Here is a 14,013-nt window from a genome sequence, read left to right as displayed (position 1 = left end):
CAGTTCAATGGTTCCCGATGGTAACTTGCCCCCTAGAGGCCAAACAACAGTACTGCAGTAAGTGTGCAACTGAAAGGGAGGAACTGCTTTTTCCTGCATTGATGAAATTGCTGACATAATTTTGCAACATTTTTAAACATGTGTGTGTGTGTGTATTTGATTACCAAAATATAATTGCACTGATCATACATTTAAGAGAATCCTTTAAGCACAGTGTTGTGTTGATTGAAAGGAAATTTTATCATGGTTATCTATGTTTTTGTTTAATGCATCTTTTCCTTTTATGTACAGCACTTTGTATTACATTGTGTACAAATCGTGCTCTACAAATAAACTTGCCTTACAATAGACCAAATAATTCCCCAAATCCAATACATACATACATACATATTTTCTTTCTTTTATTCTTTAATTGCAAAGACACTGCCCATTATCTCTGTGGAAACCAACCCAATTTGCTGCAGTGAACTGAACTGTTGTTTGTCTGCAGACCGTTCAATCACTTTGGTGTCTCCAAATAACTTTATCCTGGCGTTGGCGTGTGGGGGTGTACACTGCCCGTGCTTTCGTTAGCCGCTGCCTGTCAGCTTGCCTTTGTTGGTGCCATTAATGAAAAGGCTCGTCTCAGCTCTCTTTCCTAGGATTAGCTTGTCGAGGCTGACAGAGTAGCACCCTTCTGTACTGACTATGGGAAAAGTACACAGGGAGAAGTAAGAGTGTTGATGTGTAGAGATTTGTGGTTTATTAAAATGTAATTTTCTTTCATCTATGCTGCAATATCGAGTAGAGAAACAATGCAGGGTAACAGCGAATAAATATAAGGATCAATAGAAGTGTTGATTGTAGTGAGTCATGCAGGATGCAAGAATCAAAAGAAAAAGCAATGCATTGGGCTACGTTCGAAAAAACATGTGTTAACAAGTTACTGATCAAAACTGATTATATACAACAACAACTAAAGCAAATACTTTTTTCACATGTCTTTTAGTTAGCCAACATTTGATTTCCTGTATGCGAGCTTCAACGAAATGAAGTAAAAATACTTATACAGGAAGCAAGTACTGAAGTAAAAGCATTGAAGCACACATACTTTTAGAGTGAAACTGTAAGTACGGAACCGGGTTGAAGTAAAACAGGTCTGTGGGTGAGTTTGTGGTAAATTTGAATTTGGGAAACTGATCGGCCCCACATATCTGCCCAGATATATTTGTAGAGCTTTTCTGACATCATTTTCTCTGGATGAGGTCCATCAACAAACTTTTATCAATCATTTCACCATTACTTTGTCCATTTAAAAAAAAAATGGATAAAAAAGTACAGATACATCAAATGTTGTGAAATAAAAGTTAAAATTATTCACTGTAGCCTAAATATTCTGTCTACCTGATTCTGTGGAATATTATGAATTGTTTTCAGTCTTTGATCAAAGAAAGAAAAACTATCTAACTTACAAGGTAGAGTAATCCAATTTGCTGCATGCTTTGTTTCATTTAGAGAACTCCACTTCCAAAAGTTCCACTTGATCAATTAATTTACTCAGAAGCAGAAACTGAACTGGTAGAAACAGTACAGTGGGATTGGTCTGAAATCAATTAGTGGTGTGATAATCAGCTGAAGCGCTCACTGCGGAGGGCTGGCCCAGTGCGCAGCGTGTCATTTAGGCTCAGCACGCTTTAACTGCACATTTGAACCACGCACTGTCTCCGCTTTTGGCTCGGATTTTTTGGCAAAGTTAGAACAAGAGCTGATCAGCCTCTTCTCAGTTGAAGTTAAATGATGCTTAGCCCGTTAAGAGTTGAACTAAGAAAGTAATACAATCATCACAAGTTGATGCTTATGGAGCTTTGAATAATTAGCCTACAGTGTGAAATGTTATTGTTGTTGTTGTGGCCAAATTAATTATGCATAAGTATTAAAAGTAAAGATCATAAGAGCAGTGGTTGTTTGTGTGACTAATAAACGTGACAATAAAAATGCACCTAAAATAGAACACTAAATAAGGCTAAACTGGGCAAAAAAAACATTTGAATCCAAAAAGAAGCTCCTCATCCCCATTGTCCAGTCAGGTTTTCAGGGCGGCCGGGGCAGAAGAGCAGTAGATGTGGCAGGTCTTCACTCGCTCCACAGCTCCTCTGCCAGACTCCCACCAGATCCACCTGCACTACACAACACACACAAAAGGCCAGCACACACACTTTAAGTCACATGCCATAAGTCACATGAGGAGCACTACAAAGCACACCAGAGCTTGGCGGCCAGCCGTGGCATGGCAGTGGTCCACGCTCGCCTTCTCCTCCCCTGTGTCCTACACCTCAGAACGCCCCATGTCCTCGCTGCCTTTGTTCACTCCACACACTCGCTCCGTTCTCCAGTTTATCCGCTCTTTAAGTCGGTTGAATGCACAGGACAGGTGCGCTGATTGACTGCCTATCAGGATATGGTGTGTTCACATGGCAACAAGCGGGGGGGTGGTCTTTAGCTATAAAACATGCAGTATAAAAACACTATTTCAGAATACAAACTAAAACACAATAAAAAAAAATGAATAACACAACCCCCGATTGTGCCACATCACATTCAACATGAATAAGTACAAAATAAAAGCACTAAACTGGCTTAAACATTCATGGAGGTAAGATTCCGTTCAAATAAAGTAAGAAATTATGATATCTTGGTTTTGTTTGTGCGTTCGTCTCTAGAGAAATAAAGTGCGTATGAGACTGCTCAAAGTGCTTTTCCATATCGATTTCAGCACCTTTGAGAGCATCTTCACTGTGCGTCAATCAAAATAAGTTAGCTGTCAATGTGAACGTGACGTGCCCACATAATATTGACAGATGCTTGTGGCCTTTTATGGAACAGCTTTATGATTGTTCCATACATCACTGCTTTAGTTTCAGTAGACTTTTAATATGTCTTCATCACTGGAGCTTCTTGCTTACAAAAGAAAATATTTCCTGAATCTTACTTGTGCTTATTATGTGCTTATTGATTGGATTTATTTGAAACTTCTTCTTATCTTCTTATTCATAATATGGCAATGCACATTTCTGTTTATGGTATGGTGCTATTCTATTCACTACAATTATGCCAAATGGATGTATATGAATTTAAATGAAGACTTTACCTTTTAACCACAACATTTGGCAATATGTATGTTAAAATAGTTATAGTTAGAGATCTACATTGCTGTAAAAGTAGCTCACATTGACCGAATCCTTTCCCCTCTCTCATCCACACTCTAAATCTTAAGTGCCAGATCCAAACCTCCAAAGAATACATTTCATTCATTTTATGGGTTATTGTTGAAGGAAAACACGTTTGGACCCAGGTGGAGATATCTGTGCAAACACAAACAGACTGAAAAAGCATTTTGAGTCGGGTCGCTGATGTAACGCACAAAAAACGTGAACAGAAAGAGACAGTCCCAAAGAGACCAGGAAGTGACATTTACTGTCTCCTCCAGCAACAAAGATTCTTGACGGCAGATTCCAAATGTCACCAGCACTTACCTGAGCTCTGCCACCACTGCTTTTCATATACAACATAAACCCAACTGTTTTTGTTTTTTGTTACTGCTTTTAACACAAAAAATCTGAACGCCAAAAACTGAACCACAAGCTTTTACTGATTGGCTTGATTAAAAAGACCCAAGGAGTTCACTGACAATTAAAAATGTCAAAATCTCAATTAAAATCTGATTACCGGTCTTTGCACAGCCTGCAACAGTTGTCAACACTGTCTTATAATTATGTCAGGACAAACGTCAGTGCACAATTTATCACAATCAACTCTAAATTGCTATTTGAATGATCACAATAAGCAAATTGCAAAGACAGCAAGTCACAAAATTTCCTTTGCAGACCAAAAAAAACAAAAACTTTTGTCTCCTTTTGATGGACATGTTCCAAAATGCTTTCCGATAAGTGTCTCAACTTATTAAAGCAATGAACAGAAACCGTACTTTATGTGTACCGTGTCTTAATTAGTACAAGTCGTTTTGTGTACCCATTGTAAAAACATTTACATCGCATAAAGCATACATACTATGCAAAATAGATTTTTTGGGGCTTTTAGCTAGTTATCCTGGTTAAAAAATCCTCTCCCCCTACAACCATCAAACACACTCCTTAATAACTGACATTTTCTTGATCTGTGACGTGGCTCTGAGAATCTTCTCTGCTGTTTTTTAAGTCCATAAATTATTGTCATTATACGTTCTGTGAATGTCTCCTGTCTAATCACGATCAGTACAACTGTGTGTTGGGACCCGGAAGTGAGAGCCAGCTTCAAACACATGTTGAAAATGTTCTCAAACTGTGTTTAATTCCCTCTGCAGCCAGTAGATGCCAAAACTCAGCTAGTTCCATGGGAAACAGATCCAAATTGTATTTTGTTTGTGTTGAAGTTTAGTCTATAACAGACTGCGAGAGGCGAGGATCGTTCTCAAGGTCTTTATATGAAGATAAGTTTGTTATCTTAAGTTGGGGAGCAGGACCACGCCCCTTCCTGCGACTACACTATTTAAGCATCCAAATCACAATGCCCCTCCCTCCCACCCTCTTTTTAATCGTTCTAATTGTCTAATTCATCTCCTAGATGGGGTATAGAGCCCCGGGAGCCTACAGCCCTCATCGCCAGAAGTCCCAAAACGGCATCCATTTCTGTACATTGTGTTGTTCATGTTTCTCGCCTGCCAATAAACACTTTGCATCGTAGCTGGGGTCGTGGTCCTTGCTAGTGAATTGGTGCAAACAGGGAAAACAGGCAAAACAGTAACATTATGTTTCATCTTGCAGCTGAGCTCCTTCCTTACACAGTTAAACTGCGTTTTATATAGCTGTTGCTTGGGTCTGATATAATGACATGATGTCAGCTTTTATATTGTTTGTACCAGTTCATAGATAATGAGAAAGTACATAGAAAGTACACAGTAAGAATATCGTGTCCCATATGATAAATATGACACAGAAATATAATATAAATGCATTACAATAGCTTGGTCAACATTCACATTTGTAATAAAAAAAATCCCAACTAAAGGTCCTCAATAGCATGTTTAATGGCTGATAACAATACAAACAAATGCATAATTCGTTAAATATTATTTGTCCATTAAAATTGGGCAATCAAACAGTTTTACTACTGTTACCCCTGAAGAGCAGCCACACCCTATAGTTTGCTGACACTATATAGATACATTCAAACTATGACTTATGTGTACCATGTGCAATACTGTCATATTCATGTGCAATAATGTCACATCCATGTGCATAAAACTAACCATAACTTATAATTAGTATTATCTTGTCTTACTTTATTTATATTGTATTTTATTTTTATCTTATTTGTATCTTTATTTATTTTTCCTCTCCATTCCTTATTAGGAAATGAGAGGTTTTGTCTATAGGAGTTTTTGTTTATAAGAGTTCTTCTATTAAGAGTGTTTTTTAAACTTCCTACAAGTTATCTGTCCTTTCCTCTGTATCTACCTGCATTGCAACAATGAAATTTCACCATGTGTGGACAATAAAGGATTATCTTATCTTATCTTATGATTATCTTAGATGGTGTACATGGGTAATCTGGAGTTAATTGTTTCCCTTGTATTTTATCACAGAGCCTAAATGCCATTGCTCTTGAAGCCCCCAAAGCCCCTTTGGATGTCACTTTGCTCCCTCGGAGTCAGCTCTTTGAGGCTGTGCGCTGCCTGAGGGAAGAGGCGTGCAGGGATTTTAGAGATGGCCAAAACCACCAGCACCCTAAAACTTATAAAGAAGTGTTAAAAAAAACAAATAGAGGGGTAAACTTTTGTACTGGTTTTTGAACAGTTTTGCACCGTAGTGGAAATCTTATCAGGCTGATGAATATTGTAGAGTCTAGTAGCAGGCTGCGTTGATGTAACATGACTCACAACAATCTGTCCCACAATCTGTTGGCCTGATGCATACCAGATACGTTTATACCAGTAATGATATGAACTGCAAAGGGCAAAAAGAGTTGTGCTTGTGGGAAGAATTTTGAAAATTACTGGTTGAACTATCTGTACCATTTCTTGACTCTAAAAAAGAAAAGGCTACAATTACTGAGCTGTTGCGTCTGTGTGGCAGGAACAAATATACGGTTGGAAGAAATCGATGTAAAGGGAATCGGGCTAACCAGAGAAACGTTAGGAGGACACAAGGAGGGAGTGACTGCCTGGAGGAGCGCGATGGATGTCGAACCACTTCACTGATCTCTAATTACTAAGTCTGCTCTTGTTCATTACATGTGTGTGTTATTTATGGGCCTATGTGTGTTTGTTACCCCTGAGAGCACTGCAGACAGAGCAGGACAAATGTAAGGACATGTGGGCTGGAGACATTTGATAGTGTTCATTGAGTTTACTGAAGGATTTATGGACAAGAGCTGAAATGCTGAGGGACTGGGAGAGAAACTGGTTGTGAATGATGAGAATCTGAAATAATTGTATGTGTGTTCAGCGTTCAAACAACTTTGTGCAAGGTTTGCTGCAGCTGAACCGACTCAAATGTACATTCATATATTGTATTTCTTTATCTTTGAAAGTGCAATATTATTGGAAAAAAACATAGCAACAAGCAGCAATATAAAGTAAACAAAAGTAAAAGGAAGGAGCTTTGTGACAACTCGTTTTACACTGGGTCTGACTCTTTACAGGGGTGGCACTAACATGAGCTGAATGTTCAAATTGGTTTACTCAATATGATGTACCAGTACTCACAGGGTTCATGGATACTAACAAAAAAAAAACATAAAGTGTCCCTGATGCACTCTTCAACAGTGGTAAAAAGTAGCAAAGTATAAAGTAAAAGTACTGTAATCAAGTAGATTTTACAGTATATACTACTTATTTTTTACTCTTCTACATTTGAAAGCAGATATATGTTTTCTATTCCAATACATTTAGGTACTTTATATATGGTTTGAGGGGTTATTTTTAGTTTTTAAATTCTAGTGCCTGCTTTGAGTAAACAAATATATTCATGTTTTTCAGGCACAAGGATTCTTTTCTGATTTGAAGGATTTGGCTAAGCAATGGCACAATTCAAATCTAATATATATATTTTAACTCACAAAATCTCCAAGTCAGGATGCAATCATTTGCGTGAAACTCATGGATATACATAAAAAGGACATTTCCGTTTCTTCTATTGACCCAAAATCAGCAAAAATCTATGTGATCTAATCTAATCTAATGTGTCTATAGTTCTCAAAATATGTAAAAGTGCATGTTTAATTATTATACTTATAGGTGTAATACTTTAACATGAGTAACAACATTGAGTACTTCTTCCACTGCTCTTCAACATCACTGTATGAAGTACATCAGTTCAGTACTCTTCAGTACTGTTGTATTCTATTAGCACTCGCCACACAACATATGATTAGGTGTATTATTTGGTGTAGATTTCCTTGTTGTCACTCATGAAACTGTCGCTCTTCAGAATAGCGTTCTCTTGACGGTGGAGAAAAGCACACTTTTGTTTGGTTCTAAACACCAGAGTGTCTTTTGTCTTTTATGCCAGCTTCATGTCACTTAATTAAAAGTTGATCTGTGGTGTGTTGCAGCGAAGTACTGATCTAATTAGTCACAGTGAGGCGTTTACAAAGAGGAGTTCAAAGCAAACATGCAGCGTGCAGTCGTGTCTGGAGAGAAAGGCTGTGGAGATTTGGACAAATATTAAAAGAACAATGCAGTTATTAGAGCTGTTGGATGTGATGAGGATGGAGGGAGCAGGGAACACCACAATGACTTTGTTGTGTTAATATTCAATGGATGAATGAAAAAAACTACCAATCAACTTGGGCTATAAGCCTTTAGTCGTTTATTTGATTAATCGGTCTTGCGTTTTTGCCAACCGACATTTTTATTAGTGGACGAATTATTTGATTGTGATTTTAATAGATTTGGTGTATAGACCGCAGCAGAAAGAAGAAGGAATGGAGTTTGAAGCTAGAAATTTAAGAATGAATTGAGAATATATTCTGCCTTTTTACAAAGAGATTTACTGAAACTTTTCTTGTCTTGTCAGTGCACTTTGGATTAAATATATGGATGGAACTTAGGGTGTGTTCTCACTTGCACAATCACCACATCAAAATTGGGACTACATTTGGACCAAACCAAAAACTAATCTTGACTAGACTTCGACTAAACAACAAACAGAACTAAATATACATTAAACTGGTCCGAAACCAGAACCAAACGAGGACCAAGTGTGAATGCACCTCAGAGATAGTTTTGAGACCTTGTAGTTGACTAATCGATGCACAGGGAATAGTTTTCTTGTTGATTACAGCCATTACTTAGCATCTATCAGCTGTTGGAGTCTGTATTGCTTCGCTATCAAAACGCAGTGTTTTGCATTTTGATTTTGCATTGGCTTCCTTCTCAATATAGCCAAGCATAAGATTCCATGACTCTAATAAGATTTCAAACAACAGTTTTTGTAAAAAAAAAAAACATATAAGCAAAAACGGTCTAGTCTAGGAGAGAGCAGCTCATTTTGTGGTTGGTCTACAATAAAAATCTGAGATAGCATTGGATTAACTGCTTTACTCTCAGAATGGCATTTCCAGTGCAAAACAACAGCGCTTTAGACATAATTAGTTATTACTATTTAAAAGGTCACATCAGAAAAATATGTACAAGGAAGAAGAGCGGATGACGTTTGGACAAATCATGAATAACACCAACGCAAGCGCTGAAAATGAAAACTAATAGAGAGTGTAAATATAGAAAAGACCTATGACCTCCTCAGTTCATCTTCATTTAATTATACCAATTTAATGATAACTGAGATATTTGACCTTTTCAAGAGCTCTTCATTTCTGCATATTTCGCCTTGTTTCACTGTATTAATCTGTGTTTTAATGATCTAAATGTAATGTGGTTCAATACATCTTTGACTATTATGGGACGAGTTAAGAATGGGGCCAGCAACTTCATTATGCGTGAAAAAAGGTCAAGTGTCAGCCGCTCAATTATACAGCGACATTGGCACACTCATTTGGAAAAGGAACTTATCATTACAGTCGTGTGAGGTCAGGGTCATTAGGGTGGAAACAGATTAATACAGTGAGGGATTTAAACTAATGGGAGTTTATTGCACTGTTGATAGCATGAGACACTGTATAGCATTAGCGAAAAGCATCAGCATGAAAAAATGAAATGTTAGGTTCACAAAGGTTTTAATGTTGGATTGAGGTTTTATTGATTTTAGAATTCTATTCCATGTCATAAGAATAGGTACGGTTATAAAAAAGCAAAGGTATCTGGAATCAAGATGCTATTTTAGCCTTGGTATTTAAGAGTAAGTAAGAGTAAGAGTAAGATATTCCTTTATTGTCCCACATGGGGAAATTTCATTGATGCAACGCAGGTAGATACAGAGGTAGATACAGAAGAACAGAACAGATCACTTATAGGAAGTTCGAAAAACACTCTCAGTAGAAGATCTATTATAAACAAAAACTCCCATAGACAAAACCTGCCATTTCCCAAAAAGGGATGGAGGGGAAAATAATAAAAATAAAAAATAAATAAATACATAAATACCATTGCATGTGATCACGACAGTAATTGCACATGAATATATGTCATGACGGCACATGGATTGCACATGAATTTCACAGTAATTGCACATGAATCATGACAGTAATTGCACATATGACAGAATTGCACATGGTTGATTCAGTATTGCGAGTGTTCAGGACTAACAGTGTTTGTTATAAAGTTTGACAGCAGCAGGAAGGAAAGATCTGTGAAACCTCTCCTTCACACAGCGAGGGTGGATCAGTCTCTCACTGAAGCTGCTCTCCAGAGTGGACAGAGTGTCCTGCAGGGGGCGACACTCATGGTCCAGCATAGATGTGAATTTAGCCAGGACCCTTCTGTCCCCCACCTCCTGCACCGAGTCCAGAGCACAGCCCAGGACGGAGCTGGACTTCTTGATGACTCTGTCCAGCCTCTTCCTCTCCCTCTCTGTGATGCTGCTGCTCCAGCAGGCCACACCTACAGGAGGGCTGATGCCACCACAGAGTCGTAGAAGGTCTTCAGGAGTGGCCCTGTCACTCCAAAAGACCTGAGTCTCCTCAGGAGGTAGAGCCGACTCTGGCTCTTCCTGTACAGTGCGTCTGTGTTATGAGTCCAGTCCAGTTTGTGGTTCAGATGAACACCCAGGTACTTGTATGAGTCCACTCTCTCAATGTCCCTTCCCTGGATGTTCACTGGTGAGGGGGCAGTGGGGTGGCGTCTACGGAAGTCCACCACCATCTCCTTGGTCTTCCCCGCGTTGATGAGGAGGTGGTTCCGCTGACACCAGTCCACAAAGTCCTGCGCCAGTCCTCTGTACTCCTCGTCATCGTCGTCCGTGATGAGTTCGATGATGGCAGAGTGGTCAGAGAACTTCTGCAGGACACAGCTGTCCGTGTCATGTCTGAAGTCTGCAGTGTAAAAGGTGAAGAGAAAGGGCGCAAGGACAGTGCCCTGGGGCGCCCCCACACTGCAGGTCCAAGTGTCAGACACACAGTCCCAGGCTCTCACAAACTGGGGTCGGTCCGTGAGGTAGTCCAGGATATTTACTAGATATTGGGATGAAAATCACTCATTGGACAGGTTCATACTAGTAATGTCACAATGTCAAATTTTTGTGTTACGATTATTTTGAGAAAAAAACATCACGGTTTAACAATTATTCACAATTATTACTGAGGGAAATCTCGTCTAACACATTATTTTTTCTCAAGTTGTGACCAGCTTTATGAAATTGAATGACAAGTTTCTGAATGACAGTGACGTTATTTGGTCCTTAGCTAATTTTAGTCCTGACGTTGTCTTGGTTTGATCTTGTTCTAGTCCTTGTTTATTCTTGATCTAGTCCAGGTTTAATTTCTTGTTTAGTCCCGTTTGATCCCAATTTTGATGTGGTGAATGTGTGAGAATTTGAGTTTTCACTGGAATGTATGTGTGCTGAAAAAGGTTGCCCTCTTTAGTAAAACATTTTGACCAATAACATGCTGCTGCTACACTCAATATGCATATTCAGCAGACAAGACACTGTCAAAGCAGTGACTAAGACTCGCCCTGAGGCGTAGATCATATTTGGTTTTCATCATGTGTCTATTTACATTCAGACCGTCATCAGTTGGTGGGCGGTGTATTTGAGAATGATGATTCCTGTCACCACCAGCTCCAATGACGGTTACTGACAGTTCAGTTAACATACCTTTCTACAGGTTTTGTTTGAAACTTTAGTGGTTTTACAAGTGACAATGGACAAAAAGTTTTATTTATGCAAAAAGTGTAATGGTTACGCAAGTATTGGATAATTGTGGCATTTGCAATGGCTCTGAAATGAAAATAGGATTTCACTCTTTGGGTCAATACCACTTAACCTTTCGAGTTAATCAAGCTGCTATTATAATTGTTAATATCTTTTTGTGAGGTTAAAATCGTTGTGATTCTGACCAATTTGTCAAAAAACATCTAATTGTAATTTTTCATCCATTGTTAAAGTCACTTGAGAAACTTTACTAAAGCATTGCCTAAACTAATACAATAATGCTAAAGGTCTATTTTAGAGGATTAACAGATTTTGGAAGACCCTCAGGGAGATTACATGTCGACAAAATTATTGCCGTTTAGATTTGCTAAAACTATTCAAAATTGTTGTTTTCAGTTAATTAATTTAGTTCTAGAATACCAGATTGACACATTTTGTCACATTTTCCACAACTGTAAAATTGCATTTGCAGAAATAGTCCTCTACGGAAGCTTAAACTTTACACGTTTTCATTCCCAATGCCTTTGCAGTCCTAACCCCTGTTCTGTCTCCTGTGTCAGGCGAGGATGACGATGATGATGAGTGCGGGGAGGAGAAGCTGCCCTCCTGTTTCGACTACGTGATGCACTTCTTGACCGTGTTCTGGAAGGTTCTGTTCGCCTTTGTCCCACCCACAGAGTACTGGAACGGCTGGGCCTGCTTCGTCGTGTCCATCGGCATGATCGGACTGCTCACCGCTTTTATTGGTACGCACTAACTTTGAATATCCTTATAACTCTGAAATCACAATAAAGTTGTCCCTTTGATGTGTTAAATATCTCATGTTATGTTTTGCTGGAGGCACTTTGAAGTGAAGTTAAGTATTGTAAAGAAATCATTAGTGTTCTCACTGAAAAGTTATTTTGCAAAAACAAACAGATATCTCTGTTTTTAAAATCAAATTAAGTATATAAAAAAGATGTGATTTGGACTTGAGTCAGACTTGCGTTACCATTTTTGACTGGAGTAACTGGAGTAAATGGACTGTGACTCAGGACTTGACTGGGAGATAGTCAGATGAACTTATGTTATGTTTTATTTTATTTTATAGGAACTAACTGTCTAACTGCCACTTGGCTGTTTGTGACCAGGAAAACCTTTCACAAACATGGAAATTTGGTATAATGATTTGAGAAGACTTGAAACTTGAAGCCTATAACATGGATTTGACTTGGACTTGAGGCCAAAAGCGTGTAGTTGGGGGATTTGCTCAAGAAGGGATGATTATTTTATTGCACTTAACTAGGGCTAGTTTTTAAGTGTTCTAATCATTTAAGAGATAATCCTTTATTGTCCCACATGGGGAAATTCCATTGATGCAACGCAGGTAGATACAGAGATAGATACAGAAGAAAAGAACAAATAACTTATAGGAAGTTTGAAAAACACTCTCAGTAGAAGATCTCTTATAAAAATCTTAGGATGTCCGCCGGGATAACGTGACGATCTCCGGGTAAGACGACTGTTCTCCGCAGTTTCATGAGTTCCTCCTTTGTGTAAACGCGGTACGGCGCTGGCCGGGGGGGCGCAGGGGGGCCGGGGGGGCTCGGAGCCAGGGCACATCGCGATGACACGAAAACACTCAATCCAGCCGAAGTCAAAACAAGTTGAATTAAAGCGATTCCAGTGCGTGTCCCGATCATTCATGAAGTTCCTCTTTTATATAAACGTGTACCGGCGGCATACTGTACGTCAGGACGGCCGGAGGGCGCGGGGGGGCCGGGGGCTAGCTCAGAGCTAGCGCACATCACGACGAAAACACTCAATAATCCAGCCGAACAAAGTCAAAAACAAGTTAAATTAAAGCGATTCCAGCACGTGTCCCTATTGTACAAGTAAAGTAGATTTTTTTTTTACAAAATACAAAAGATAAAGCACAATAAGTGTGAAAAAAGTGTGAGAAAAGAGCGGAGCGTTTACACCGGGCTGCCAGCTGGACCGGCGCCTTTGTGACTTTATGTGCTCCAATTGCCATCATTACACAGCTTTGCAACTTTGATGTTGGATGCAGTTGTTTTTTACATAAACTGCCTCTTTTCTAAGAGATCCTTCACCCAAAACCAATTATTTTTTCCTCTGTTTAAAAGTCTTATTGATTGCCTTGTTGCAGGTGATCTGGCATCTCATTTCGGCTGCACGGTCGGCCTCAAAGACTCAGTGACTGCAGTAGTATTCGTGGCACTGGGAACCTCAGTACCAGGTGAGTTCAGACCCTCTACACTGCATCTGTATTTTCAGCTCAGCTCTAATTACCCACAATGCACTGGGTCTGTGCCAGTGGTAAACCAGGCCCTTTGTTTTATTACATTTGACATTTATCTTCAGAGGGTCTTTATGAGCGTAAGATTCCTCGGTGGTCTTCAATTTGTGGTATATTTGTTTTCAGATGCTCAGTTACTTCAGAGACCTCCTTGACATTTACAATTAATTTTCTTGCTTCTAACTCTGGTGTAGCTCCCTTTGGTCTGATCCCTCTGTAAAAGATTAAATTAATGGTGTTTTAATATGAACTTTTGGCTAGTGTTGTTCAAGGCATACTATACTGCTCCTTCTGCTATAAAAACACCATTAATGCTCCAACTGATACTTCAGGTTGTGGGGTTTGACTTACAATTAGTTGCAATACACGTGCAGAATTTAAGGATTGCTTTACTCAATTTGGATACTA

The 14,013-nt window shown here is 39.0% G+C and overlaps 1 protein-coding gene across 2 annotated transcripts in view; it reads left to right on the top strand.

Moving 5' to 3' along the window:
• Positions 1–14,013, top strand: part of slc8a1b (solute carrier family 8 member 1b) — a 106,463-nt gene that overhangs the window by 86,972 nt on the left and 5,478 nt on the right. For both annotated transcript variants that reach the window (XM_072436320.1, XM_072436321.1), the window contains exons 7-8: positions 11,867–12,052; positions 13,456–13,545. In XM_072436320.1, the coding sequence (XP_072292421.1) occupies positions 11,867–12,052; positions 13,456–13,545 (276 nt within the window). The remainder of the gene's footprint in view (positions 1–11,866; positions 12,053–13,455; positions 13,546–14,013) is intronic.

The sequence above is a fragment of the Eucyclogobius newberryi genome, unplaced genomic scaffold (assembly GCF_026437365.1).
Source record: "Eucyclogobius newberryi isolate DKJ021-1_F unplaced genomic scaffold, fEucNew1.0.hap1 SCAF_8, whole genome shotgun sequence".
Lineage (NCBI taxonomy): Eukaryota > Metazoa > Chordata > Actinopteri > Gobiiformes > Gobiidae > Eucyclogobius > Eucyclogobius newberryi.
The sequence above is the reverse complement of the archived record's forward strand: the minus strand, read 5'-3'. Positions and strand labels throughout refer to the sequence as shown.